The sequence below is a fragment of the Canis aureus genome, chromosome 31 (assembly GCF_053574225.1).
Source record: "Canis aureus isolate CA01 chromosome 31, VMU_Caureus_v.1.0, whole genome shotgun sequence".
Taxonomy (NCBI): domain Eukaryota; kingdom Metazoa; phylum Chordata; class Mammalia; order Carnivora; family Canidae; genus Canis; species Canis aureus.
In genome coordinates, this window is record NC_135641.1 from 26,048,603 (window position 1) to 26,062,922 (window position 14,320).

The following is a 14,320-nucleotide window of genomic DNA, read 5'->3' on the forward strand; positions in this document are numbered from 1 at the left end:
CCGAACATTTGGGCACAACACAACCTATTTCTAAATGATCTAGGAATCAAAGAAGTTTCAAAGGAAGCCAAAGAGGAAGTTTCACCACTGAGGTGACTTCAAATAAAAATACAATGTATCAAAATGTGTGGAATTCAACTAAAGCAGTCCTGAGAAAGAAATTTATAGCGCTACTGGGAGAATGCTAAAGTCAATTGAGGAAAAGTCTCAAACCAATAACCCAAACTCCTGCTTCAAGAAATTAGAAAAGAACAATAGTAAAACAAACTTAATAGGAACAGAAGGAAGTAAATAATAAGGATAAGAGTAGAAGTCAATAATAATAAAAAAATAGAGAAAATTAATGAAGAAAACGTTGGTTCTCTGAAAAGTTTGATAAAAGTAAGAAGCTTTTAGTAAGGCTAACAAAGAAAAAAAGAGAGATCAGATTACCAATATCAGAAAGAAACTGGGATATTCCTACAGACCCTGTAAACAGTAAAATAATAATAAATGCAAAAAAAATAATAAGCAATTACAACTAAAAACTCTACACACATAAATTTGCAAATTTAGATGAAATGGATCAATTCCTCAAACATTCAAATGACCACAACTCACTCAATATGAAATAGATAATTTGAATAGCCCTATAGCAATTAGGAAATTGAATTCATAATTAAAGCCTCCCCAGAAAAGAAATCTCCAGGCCCAGATGGTTTCACTGGAGAATTCTATGAAATGTTTAGAGATGAATAAGCACCAATTTACATAATCTTCTTTGGAAAATAGAAGAGGAAGAAACAATTCCCAGCTAATTCTATGAAGCCAGTATTAACCTGGTACTAAATCCAGACAAAGATAGTCAAAAATAAAACTATGAACCAATATCTGTCATGAATATAAATGCAAAAATTCTTATTGAAATGTTAGCAAATAGAAATTAAGCAATATATAAAATAATTATATATCATGACCAAGTAGATTTTATTCTAGGAATATAAGACTGGTTCAGTATTAGAAAATTAATCAGTGTAATCCACCATATCAACTGGCTAAAGACAAAAAATTACGTGATCAGATCAACTGATGATGGGAAAGCATTTGACAAAATTCAACACATGTGTTTGTGATAAAAGCTCTCAGAAAAATAATAAAGGGGAACTTTTTCAATTTGATAAAGAACATTTACAAACACTTGTAATTAATGGCATGCTAGTGGGAAAAAAACAGTGTTTTCTCCTTAAGATTGGAAAGAAAGCAAAGGAGTCTACTGTCGCTACTACCACTATCCAAAATAGTACTGGGAGCTCTTGCCAGCACGGTAAGGCAAGAAAAGGAAATAAAAGACACAGAGATAAGAAAGGAAGAAATAAAAACTGACCCTAATTGTAAATGGCATGACAATCTTTGTAGAAAAATCCAAGAAATCTACAACAAAATTCCCAAAACTAATAAATTACTTTAACGAAGTTGCAGCGTACAAGATCAACATACAAAATCAGATCCATTTCTATAGGCTAGCATTAAAGAAGTGAAAACAAATTAAAAGTACAATGACATTTATAATCCCTCAAAGAAAAAAATATTTAAGTGTAAATCTAATAAAATATGTATAGGACTTGGCATGCTAAAAGCTAACAAATGCTGCTGAAAGAAATAAAAGAAGATCTAAATAAATGAGAGACATACCATATTCATAGATTGGAAGACACAGTACAGTCAAGGCATTAATCCTCCAATATGTGACCTGTAGGTTTAACATAATTCCTTTAAAATCTCAGCAAGACTTTTTGCAGCTATAAACAATTTTATTCTGAAATTTTTTATGGAAACAAAGGAATCAGAATAGCTGGAACAATTCTGAAAACGAAGAATAAAGTACATCTCACCAACAGCTCCTATTTTCTGCTCAGTAACTTTAGCCTCTGGCCATAGCTGATTGGACAAAGCTAATCCATTAGCTGGCCCATGACCCCAAAAGACAGTTCAAAGGAATGATTTGGACTAAACGAATTCCAGGTCTTGAGAATTTGAACTGGGAGAAACAGCTAGAGTGGCTATTAAAGTAGATCTGGAAGTTTGTGTACAGTCAGATTGAAAGAAACGAAGGTCATAGACAAGGTGGAATTAAAGAGGAACAAACACTGGTAGTAAGCAGAGGAGCATGGCAGTCAAGAGGAAATATGCAATGTGTGGAGAGATAGAGTAGTCATGACAGAGACAGCCCCTGAGGGAGTAGGGGCTTTTGTTTCTTGTGGATTTCCAGCTCTCATAAAACCCAACTGTGCAATGGTTCCTGCTCTTGGATTTCTGTGGGATTCCTCAGAGTATTTATATATCTCCTCTTTGTGGGCTCGACTGATCTGGGCTGTGTCTCCTGTACCCAAATTGCTGAACTCACATAGTACAGTAAATAGACATCTCTCCCATTTAAAAAGAATAATACAATGGAGGTGGCAAGAAGTGAGCATTTGTTGTGTCTTGTCCCAGTGTTCTTTCTTCTCTGCCGCCTTCTCAAAATTAGGCCTTGTTCTCCTGCCAGCTTCTTTGGCTTCTGATCAAGTGAATACCCCAAAGTCAATTTAGGGGAGGAGAGAACTCCTCAGGGGGTTGGCCTCCTGTTAGCCCCTGGTGTGCTGTGGGGGACATGAGCTATTCAACAGCTATTCAGTCGTTTTTGTGGAAAAGAGAGAAGAATGGGGTGTGCCCAGAGTCTTTTCTTCTGTGTAGCTTTTAAAATATCCTCTTACTGATGGTACCATGACAGGGAGAGCAAAGTTGCCTGGCTGTGTAGGAAAAATAAGTGGGGGAAGCATCTGGATGGGATGTATGTAGCCGGGGCTGATGGGGTCCAAATAGCTGGATTCTGGTCTTGCCTCTCACTTGGTACTAGATGCATGTCACTTTATTGGGGCTTGGTTTCTCCATCTCTAAAGTGGAGGATAACAACCATTTGATATGAAAAACATTCATAGATCGCAAAGAAATTTTGGTTGTTCCAGCATGTGATTTAGCTTCTGCTTACATCTCCTTCCCTTCTCCTTGTTCCCTTTGCCTTGGTTATGCCAGCTTCCTTGCTGTTTAATAAAATGTGATGGATCCTGTCTTTGGGCCTTTGCAGTAGCTCTTCATTTTACCTAGATACTGTTTCCACAGATATTCTCATCTCCCTTTTATCTAGGTCTCTATGTTTATGTGTCCATTTCCTTTTGTCTGTGTGCTTTCCTAGAATGTAAGCATGAGAGCAACAAAGGCTTGTTTGGCTCACCAGTATACCAGTAGAGCCTGGAGCACAATAATGGCTCAATAAAATGTATGTTAAATCTTTAAGGGGGATTATTTCTGGACTGGGTACCTAGTATTAATTCTCTAAAGAAGTATATTCCTTGGGGCACCTGGGTAGCTCAGTCAGTTAAGCATCCAACTCTTTTTTTTTTTTTTTTTTTTTTTTTTTTTTAAGATTTTAGATTTTTTTTTTGAATTTTTATTTATTTATGATAGTCACACACACAGAGAGAGAGAGAGAGAGGCAGAGACATAGGCAGAGGGAGAAGCAGGCTCCATGCACCTGGAGCCCGACGTGGGATTCGATCCTGGGTCTCCAGGATCGCGCCCTGGGCCAAAGGCAGGCGCTAAACCGCTGCGCCACCCAGGGATCCCAAGCATCCAACTCTTAATTTCGTCTCAGGTCATGGTCGAAGGGTCATGAGATTGAGTCCCACATTGGGCTCTACACTCAGTGTGGTCTGCTTAAGATTCTTTCCTTCTCCTTCTGCCCCTCACCCTGTTTGTGCTCTCTCTGTCTTGCCCTCAAAGAAATAAATAAAATCTTAACCAAACAAAACAAGAAATACCTTCTGTAAGGCACATAGAGAGAAGAAAATTGATTGCAAATCAATGACTTTACTGTGAGTAGTAATCCTTAGCACCTGCCCTTATGACTTATGAATTGGGCTCATATTTAAATTTGCTGTTGATTTCTCTGTCTGGGATATCTCAATGGGTATAACATGACTCTTGCAGTTGAAAATCTCATGGGTTTCTTGCTAGGTCTTTTTTCTACTACTCCTGGTCCTTATCTTCTAAGGTCTCCCATGGCAGCTGTCTATGGAGAGAACCTCACATATAATGTATCATCTGTATTTTAAGTAAGTCATATTGACTCAAATATAACTTCCAACATAAGGAAACACTCCCAGCTGTATCAGACAAACAGGCAGACAGAAACATGTAATATATATAGGGAATTAATGACTACTCTATTAATTTTTAGGAAATTGAAATGGAAGTATTTTGTATATCTGAAAACTGTAATAGTTTTGAGGAGTTATCTTTAAGTGGATTTACTTCCAATCACCTACCCATTAATTTATTTGTTAAATCAATCAATGTTGCAAAAGTGTTGATTTTGTTTTTGTTTTTGTTTTCTGTGTGAGAGAGAGAGAGAGAAGGTTGAGGGGGTGGATGGACAGCAGGAGAGAGACAATTCTAAGCAGACTTCATGCCCAGTGCATAGCCCCTACTTGTGGCTCAATCTCATGATCCTAGGATCATGACCCGAGCCAAAATCAAGAGTCAGATGCTTAACCAACTAAGCCACCCAGGCATCCCTGTTGCAAAAGTGTTTACAGGTAATTTAAAAGAATTATTCTTCATCGTTTTCTTCTCCTCCTCCTCCTTCGTCATCACTAACATCATCACTATCACATTAATAGCCAATAAAAATCAAATACTTTGTTGTGTGCTTTATATTTTACTAAGGGCTCTATTGTACTATTTTTAGAATTCATAACAGCTCTCTGAGGTATATATGCATTATTATCATTTTCATTTTAGAGATGTGGAAATTGGATTTTAGAAAAGATAAGTAACTCTGCAAGGTCTCATAGCTAGGAAGGGACAGAATTGCATCTCTAACTCTGGGCCTGAATGTTAGGAAGCCCACCACTGCTCAGGAATGTAGCACTTAAAATATACCATGAAACGAAGACCCATTTGTGGTTAAAATGAGTCTTAAGCTCACAGAAGTATTGACAAAACTACAGAGTCAAGTACGCTCTGCCTACAGGAAAGGGATATAAAAAAAGAAATTAACATTCACAAAGCAATTTCTCTGTGTCAGGACTGGGTTGGGACCATGACATAATATACTGATGCTCTCTGGTTAGTTATCTCGGCTGGAAGACTAAGAAGCAGAAGAGGTTCATTCCTGGAGTTTAAAGAAGTTTTGATAAAGTGAAGGTGGCCATGATTAATTATTTGCATTGGACAAGTACTCCTTGGAAATACTCTGTAGCATTCCACTCTGAAATGTTGGATAAATCCACAAATCTTCCAGTGCCACCTACAAATTCTTCAGGTTTAGGCTCAGACTGGTTCCACATCAGTGCCTGAGGGTTCCTAGGTATGATTCAAATTCTTAGATCAGTTCCTGAAAATGTCTTGGTCTTTCAGAATCTTGGATCTGCATCTGGATAGCTTTTCGAAGGATAGATGCCTGGGATTCCATCTCAGTGATCCTGAGTCAGAATCTTTGTGAGTGCTACCCTCCCTTTTTATGGTAATTCTGTTTTCATGATTTTCATTTACATACTGTGCAAACACGTGTCTTCCAACAAGTCATTCTGTACATGTTGCTTTGCATGTTTGCACTGTTCCCTCTATCTAAAATTAATTAATCTGCTTTCTGCATCAAGCTATTTCAAAAGCTTCTTCAAGCATACTTTATCCAGAGCCTTGCCTCATTTCCTTGGTGTTTTTAAATGCCTTAAGGTAGAGCCGAGTGCTTAATCAAAAGCATGGGCTCTAGAGGCAGATACCCTCAGCTTGAATTTCAGTTCCAGAATTGGGCAAGTTATTTAATCTTTTTTATGTTTTAGTTCCTCATCTATAAAATGAGGATAATGTCTCTACCTTCCTCATGGGATTACTGTAACCATAAATGAAGTAATTTATATGAAGAACTGAGACCAAAAATTCATTTAAAGTAAGCATGAAATCGATGTTAGACATTAGCTGGGATTTCCATAGTATTGTACACAAATTTCCACATTATTATTTATCACTCGATACCATAATATCTGATTTATTCTCCCACATTAGATAAGCTTTTGAAGACAGGGGTAATTATAGTCTTTATAGTCTGAGCACCTCCATAATGTCTTTAATAAAGCACAATTGACCCTTGAACAACAAAGGAGTCATGGGTGCTGAGCTCCCACCCCTGTAGTCAAAAATTCATGTATAACTCTTGACTTCTCAAATTTTACAAAGAACCCACTGTTGACTAGAAACCTTACCCATAACACAAATAGTCAATGAACACCTATTTTTTATATGTATTATATGCTGTTTTCTTACAATAAAGTAAGCTAGAGGAAAGAAAATGTTATTAAGAAAATAAAAATATATTTACAGTACTATACTATATTTACTGGAAAAAATCTGCATGCAAGTAGACTCACACAGTTCAAATCTATGTTGTTCAAGCATCAAGCATCCAGGCACTCAGCAGAATTAATTGATTACATGAAGAGATTTCATTGCCTTTTTAATGAATGGTGGTTTGGTAAAGAGGAGAGCATAAGTGTCTAAAGTGAAACATACCTCGGATGAATCCTGGCTATGTTATGTGGAACAAGTTAGCTTCCTATATTAATCAGCTTAGGTCACTAAAACAAAATGCCCATAGACTTGGTGGATTAAGCAACAGACATTTATTTCTCACAGTTCTGGAGGCTGGGAAGTCTAAGATCAAGATGCCCACAGATTTAGTTCTCAGCGAGGTCTCTATTCCTGCCTTCTCATTGCACCCTCACATCCCAGGCAGAGGCGGTTCTCCTGTCTCTTCCTCTTATAAGGGCAGTCATCTCATTGTGGAGCTCCATGCCCATGACATCATCTACACCTAATCACCTCCCAGTCGCCTCACCACTTAGTACCATCATTTTGAAAGTTAGGGCTTCGACATAGGAATTTTGACGGGAAGAAACATTTAGTCTGTTATGCTTCCCCAAGTCTCTGTTTCTTCACCTGTGCTCATCAGAATTGTTTGATGAAGATTAAAAGAGATAATATTTGTATAATATCTGGCACAGTAGCTGATCCAGAGAAGACCCCCAATGAATGAAGGCTTTGGTTATAACTTAAGAAAAATACATGCCAGAATTATTCATTTGTGCATGTAGATCTCAGAAGCTTCAGAACTGGTGGGTATATACATATATATGTACACACATACATACACACATATAAATTACATATATGTATACTTATTTAAATAAAACTGTTTATAGTTTTATTATATTTTTTAGAACCCAAAAATTTCTTTGTTCTCTGAGGGAAAAATTGATCGTTGTCTTTTCTTTGATGAACTAGAACAATATGAAACTCCAAGAGAAGATTTCTCTTGCTCAGGAAAATAAATGGTCTTTGTGGATACGTGAATGAATGTTTCCAGGTCTATCCTGTCTGTGTTTTATGGGGACACTTTGTCTGTCCTACAATGGTATACAATAAGAAGGTATTAAAAAAATTAATACTGGGGCATCTGGGTGGCTCAGTGGTTGAGTGTGTGCCTTAGGCTCAGGTCATGGCTTTTGTAAGATAAAGGAGGAGCTGCATACAAAACATGATTAGAATAATGACGTGTTCTCTCTAAATTGAATAATTGATTAAAATATAACCTATGAATCATTTGATAAAAGATTATGATATAAATACTGGGTTTTAGGTGCTAATGTAAATCTTGTCAGAAGCTGCTGCACCATATTCAGATGTGGTCTGAATTTTATTTTCAGTGTAATGTACTGTTCCATTTGATAAATATACCAAAATATATTTATCCTTCCCTCTATTGGTTGATATTTAGACAGTTTCTAGTTGCTTACAAACACCACCAGTGTGATGCATTATTGTACATGTCTCCTTGTACTCATATGTAAAAAAAAGAAAATTTTCTAGGCTAAGTATAATTCTCAGGAGGAAGAATTCCTGGGTTGTAGGATTACAAATCTTGAATTTTACTAGAATTTATTAAATTTCTCCTGAAAGTAGTTATACCAGTTTTGAAAGCAGTCTATATGAGTCCAGAGTTACATGTGTTAGCATGGATCAATCTCATAAAGTAATACTACATACTATTTAGGGAAACATTTATAGTAAAATTATTAAAAGGGATTAGGAATGATAAATAAAAGATCTTGACCTAAGTTACTCTTGTTCCTGAAACTAGCTAGTAATGGAAGCTGCTTGGATTTTAATGACTCAGGAAAATGAGATCTCCGAGGGGCAGCACAATGTATTTGCTTCTATGTTCTTTCCCATTTGAATGTGCTGAATTAGAAATCATGCCAAATAAGACAATACAAAAATTAAAGTGCTTATAGATGAGAAAAAAAATGGGATGCTGGGATCGAGTCCCGCATCAGGCTCCCTGCAGGGAGCCTGCTTCTCCCTCTGCCTATGTCTCTGTCTGTCTCTCATTAATAAAATCTTTTTAAACAATTAATACTTCTGAAAACTTTTAGTGTATATTCATTCCAAAGAATCGTTCACGCTTGGCAACTTGTGCTTTTTATAACACTGAGATCTTATACCTAACAGCAGGAAATGCAGTGTTGATAAAAGAACCTTCTTCAAGGGCATCAGATCGATGGATGCCTAGGGTTCCTTTTTCTCAGCCCTGTGGACAGTGGGCTGGGAATCTGGAGACCTGAGTCTGTGGACTTGTGTTAAAATTATAAAACCTCATCACATCTTCGGGTGTCATATTAGCTCTTCTTTACATGAGTTTGTGTCACATCTTAGAGGATTGTGTATTCCTTAAGAGCAGAATACTCTTCTCACTATTCCCAGTAGCTACCACAGAGCTTGGAACATGCCTGGCTCCATGAGGTACTGGGGAGAAAACTGAACCACAGGAAGTCAGGTCAGGGGATCTGAGAACAGAGAAGGTTTGTGGGCATTCGGTTTTTATTAGAATACTGTGTTTACTTGGAGGGTCCCCTATTTTAAACAAATTGGAGAGGCCCCAGGAAAGAATAACGAAATGATTGAAAGAATTTAATGTGGATTATTTAGCTAAAGGTTTTTTAAGACTTCACTTAACTCAGGGGGAGGGAAATTGCTTTGCTTCAATGCCATGCATTTTTCATCTGTTTATGTTTCAAGAGCAAACCCAAATTGGATTCTCTTCAGGGCCTGGAACCCAGTGGGTGCTCAGGGAATATGTGTGGAATGAATGATTCAGTGTTTTCCTCCTGGGTTGCCGATTTCTGGCCAGCCAAGAAACTGTCTTCCTCTTTTAAGGTCTGGGCTATGCTAAGAGGCTGGAGGGGCACACAAAGGAAGGTGGATTTGTAAACCAGGTATAGTCGCTCTCTTCAGTATTAGGGAAGATGTTTCTACTGAATGGTGTGTGTGTTTGTGTGTGCACATGCACACACACGTGCATGTGAGTGTGGTGGAATAATGTTAGAAAAAAACATATTTTTGGAGGAAAATCATCTCTAAACCACAAATTGATTTGACACCGCCTTAAAAGAGCAACTGAAAGTATTGTTAGGTGTAGGCCTAGGGCCACTGGAAAAGCATCTGGGATGGTTTGAGTAACTGGGTGGAGGCCTGGAAACTTGCTTTGACCGGTCGCCTGTCATTGCTGGTTCGCTGTTGCCCTCTGCTGGCAAAACTGTTGTCATCCCAGGAAACCACACATCTCCCGGAGTTCCTCGATTCCCTTTTATACTGGGGTGTCCAGGCCTTTCTTCATCAAATAGAGACATGGAAGCTAGTGCTGAGGAATGGTAGTGACAAGAGGACATGTGGCAGATCCTCTGCCAAGAGAGACTGGATCTCACAACTAAGATGATGAATCTTAGTTTTAGTTTTTCATGCTCTGCTCATTGGCTGAGACCATGATCTCTCTCGGCTCTGTGTTGGGCCTAGTAAGGGGACCCAGACAGGACTAAAACACCTCTCTACACTAGAAGGTCTCTCATCAAATGTGGGGTAACAAGAGGACATTATGGAGATAGACATCACTGTAATATAGAGCAGACTGTGACAACCGAGGCACATCTGATAAAAATCTTGTAGATATTTAATGCAAAGAAAGATTACACCTACCTTGCAGGGGTGGGCTGGAGAATGGTGAGGGTGAGTCTCCACGAAATAGGTAGCATTTTAACTGGGGACTTGAAGGATAGATGAGATTTATTATCTAAGAAAAATCTCTTTATCATAAAAATAGTATATGTTCATTGCAAAAAGAAGTTAAGCTCTGGCTAATGAAAGCATAAGAAGAAATGAAAGTCATTTGAAATCCCAACACTCAGATATAATCAGGGTTACCATTTTGATCTATGGATTTGTTGTCACAAAGTTGGAAGTACACTGAAGGTACCATCTTGTATCCTGCTCTTTTCTGACTTTTATGGCATGAACATTTTCCCAATGTTACTGATTAGTTTTTGAAACTGTGCTATTTTATGGGGGAGTATTTCAACGTGTAAACGTGAGGATAGGATTCCCAAACAGTGTGAGCCAAGGCATATGGCTTGCATAGCACAAAGATTGTTCATTCTTTGCTAATTCATTTCAGAAATATTTTTTGGACACATGAGACTTTGGAGACACAATGTAAAGAACTGACTGTGGAGTTTACAGTAGAGGAGCGGAGGCAGACGTTAATTAGGTCATCATAGAGATAACTGTAAAATTGCATCTGGGGTAAGTACTGCGAAGGAGAAGTATGTGGTGTTATGTAAGTGTACATTAGAAAGAACAGAAGTAGTCACAGAGGTCTGGACAAGCTTGCCTGAGTAAGGAGTAATTGAGCTCAGCACTATAGCTGTGAGATGAAGAACCTCAGGATGAAGCAGCATATGCAAAATCCCTTCAGTAGGAGTGGGCTTGGTGAATACAAGAAACCGAAAGATCAAGAAGAATGAGTGGAGAGACTGGGCCTGGGATGAAATTGAAGAAATAGGTAGGGCCTGACTATGGATGGTGTCTTAGACCGGGTGAAGAACTTCTTTCATTTCTTGTTAGACCTCTGGGGAACTGTTGAATGTTTGAAGCCAAAGTGAAGAGATGGGGTCAGATTTGTTTTTTTCAGTAGGTTCCCTTCATTGCAGTATGGTGGAGAGGTTATGAGGGAAAGAACAGATGTAGGTAACCTGGGTCTAGGTGACTAGTAGCTCAACCCTAGTAAGGAGGTGATTGAAATAGTCTAAGCAAGAGGTGAGGGAAGACTGGGTCAAGATGGTGAAGGTCAAGATGGAGAGAAGTGGGTGGTGTTGAGAAATAATGTGAGAGTCAAATGTTTAGGACCCGGCAGGTGAGGTGAGGAAAAGAGAGAGTCCAGAATGACTCCCTCCTAAGTCTCTGGCTTGCATAAGTGGGTGGAAGGAGAGTTCTTTTCCAGGATAGGGAACTCTGGAAGAGGACAAGTTTTGAAAGGTACAGTGATGTGTGTTTTCTCAGGGGAAAGGTTTTCCAGAGAGAACAGTCCCAGGAGTGGTATATATCATCACATCAACTCCTTCCAGAAGTGGGTTTTACCACATTCTCATACCACACTGAAGGACCCTCTATTTGGAGGTGGATGGTACTGGAAAGAAAGCCAATACCATGACTAGGTTTTGTGTCTCTACCTTGTCTTTAAAGGCAGAGACATAACATCTAGTCCAAAGGGTTGTTGTGAGGATTAATAGGGTCATCAACATCCAAGGACTTTGTAAATCTCCACAATATGTTACTGTTACTCCCACCCCTATATTTGTTGTGGATATTGTTGCCAACCCAACTTCAATTATGTTAATATTGGGAATATGAATTCAATGTTATTTCCATGAGTTATTTGGGGAAAAAAGGTGTGATTGAAGTCTAAATAAATACGTATACCACCCAGGAGCTAGAGATGTGGCCCCAAACTATTTATAAACCTGTGTGTTTACTTGAATTCAGACTTTCCCGACATGTGAATTATGCAGAATCTGTGTCACAGCAGAGCACTCTGTGTTCCTAAAAAGAATTCTCTTTTTTTCCCAAATCCTTTACCTTTTAAAATAAATCTCATTATGGAGTGCTGACATTTTCAGTAAAACCATTCAACCAAAAGCTGTGGTTTTTTTAGACTAAAACCAAGTCTGGTTTATTAGGCAGCAGCTTTTAACTTGCTGCTAAGTAGATGCAAGCTATTTAGAGAAATTTATGTAGATATCTGATAAGACATTTCAGAGTCCCCGGTCTCTTTCTGACTAAGACTGAGAGTGTTAAACAGATTATCTAGAATTCTTTCCTTTTCTCAGTGGATCAGGAGTTGAGTATGGCAGCGTTGGAGTGGATGAACACCGTAGAACCAGGATTTAAACATCTCTCAGACTCTACACCACTGACTCTACTATCTTATTCTAGTTGACTGACTTCGGGTGTGATTTTCTTCAAAGAGTTGTGGGGATGCAGAGCTAATACGTATACCACATCATGACCACCATACAATAGGGCCTCCATCAAGGATCCCAACCTTCTTATTTTTCCATTTTCTGCTTCTCTCTTCTCTTTCATCCATTTTTTTTCTCTCTTTCATATGTCCTCCTATTCCTTGCACTGATTTAAGTCCTGGCTGTCTGATTTAAGTCTTGCCTGTCTGTGTTTAGATTATGCTATACTGAGGAATGGTATATATTTGGGTTGCCCAAAATTCCTTAGTGGATTAGGTCTCTGCCAGTGATAATAACAGCTGATTTGTAGAGCACTGATAGAGAATAATTTCCTTTAATCCTCTCCCCAAATTTAGGAGATGTGCTAGTATTGTCTCCATTTCACAAATAAGGAGCATGAGCCAAAGGCAGTTTACAGAGTTAGTAGGTTATAGAACTGGAAGTTTTCACTCCTGCCCTCATCCAGCCCAATAACCTCCAAAAATTTTGATTAGCAATCATTTATTCACTCAACAGGTATTTATTTAGTGTAGGCTATTTGACAGGAGCTGTGTAGAATGAGTAACCCAACAGACACAGTTTCTGCCTTCATGGAACACACACACACATGCACACTCAAACACACACAATGCTGAGCTTGCAATGACTGCCATTGTCCTCCCCTCTATTTTTGGTGTCCATTCTGATCAGTCAGTGTCTACATGGTACTTACTTCTAAATATTTTACATATCATTCCTTCTTACAAAAAGCAATAGGTCCACAAAAAAAGAAGGATCAGGATGCTTTCAAAGAACATGATAGAGGGCCAAGTGTATATAGAAGCTGAAAAAATCCTCTTTAAATGAGGCATTTGAACTATGATTTGGACAATTAGGGTTCTTAGCCTGCTATGAGATAATGCTGTAGTCCATAGGTAACTTGGATTTTTTCCTAAGATTAGAGAGATGCTATTTAATAAAATAAACAGGGGAATGATGTCATTCTGTTTGTATTTTTAAAATAGAACTGTGGTTACTATGTGAGAATGAATGGGAATGGGATACCCATTCTATCTTTATATTAGACTGATTCTGTGTATTGAGGATTAAGGTATGGATCAGTCACAGATCATCCTCTTCAAGTCTCTTAGGGAAAACAAATCATGTACTGAAATAATTCTAATAAAAGTCATGAGTACTATATCCTAAAGGCTATAGGAGATAGACAGCAAAAGTGCCATGGGTGAGAGGATTTACAGAACACACTCACTTTTCTCTAATCAGACACCACGGTTTGGATTTCTTCTTGTTTTCTCTGGTGGAGATTCTGTTGGAGTCAGAATTTTCCATGCATACACTGAAAGGCTTTCAAGGCCAAATCAAATCAATTTAGCAAACACTTATCTAGTGTCTACTTTGTCTTTGTCTCATAAGAATACCACTTCACTTGTTTGACTGTGTTTCTACCACAAGGAAATGATAGGATGGGCAGATATAGTGATGGCTTTGGGGTCAGTGCATCTGTGTTTGTCTCCATTCTACCCCCACTCAGCAACACAACTTTTGGGGATTAGAATTAACTAGTATGTAGTGAGTAAAGTTTATGGTAAGAATTGGGGTATAAAAAACAGATGTTTTGGTGTCCTTGGAACAAGATGAAGTTTTTCTAGTGAACAGGGAACATGTGATGGAACAGAAATCAGGTGACTGCCAACATGATAAAAACTTGTCATTCCCCTCATGGATCACTTCATGGGTACTCATCTCTGCAATAACTTTTTCTGTAATCTTCCATCTTCCCTCCTCCCTTGATCATAGGGCTGGACTGAGAGAAAGAGAGAGAGGATGGCATTAGATATTGGTCAACCCCTCTTCTGAGGTGATCAAACCTCCCTATTTTCTGTGTTAGTAGAGAT

At 38.3% G+C, this 14,320-nt stretch overlaps 1 protein-coding gene and 1 long non-coding RNA gene across 4 annotated transcripts in view; one reads left to right on the forward strand and one right to left on the reverse strand.

Moving 5' to 3' along the window:
- TPRG1 (tumor protein p63 regulated 1) overlaps positions 1 to 14,320 on the forward strand; it is a 136,951-nt gene that overhangs the window by 48,745 nt on the left and 73,886 nt on the right. For 2 of the 3 annotated variants that reach the window (XM_077880062.1, XM_077880064.1), the window contains one exon: positions 5,437 to 5,517. The exons of the other annotated variant lie outside the window; for it this stretch is intronic. In XM_077880062.1, the coding sequence (XP_077736188.1) occupies positions 5,437 to 5,517 (81 nt within the window). The remainder of the gene's footprint in view (positions 1 to 5,436; positions 5,518 to 14,320) is intronic. 3 annotated transcript variants of the gene reach the window in all.
- Positions 12,761 to 14,320, reverse strand: part of LOC144302584 (uncharacterized) — a 69,983-nt gene continuing 68,423 nt past the window's right edge. The window contains exon 6 of the long non-coding RNA XR_013369518.1: positions 12,761 to 14,229. This is a non-coding gene — a long non-coding RNA (uncharacterized LOC144302584). The remainder of the gene's footprint in view (positions 14,230 to 14,320) is intronic.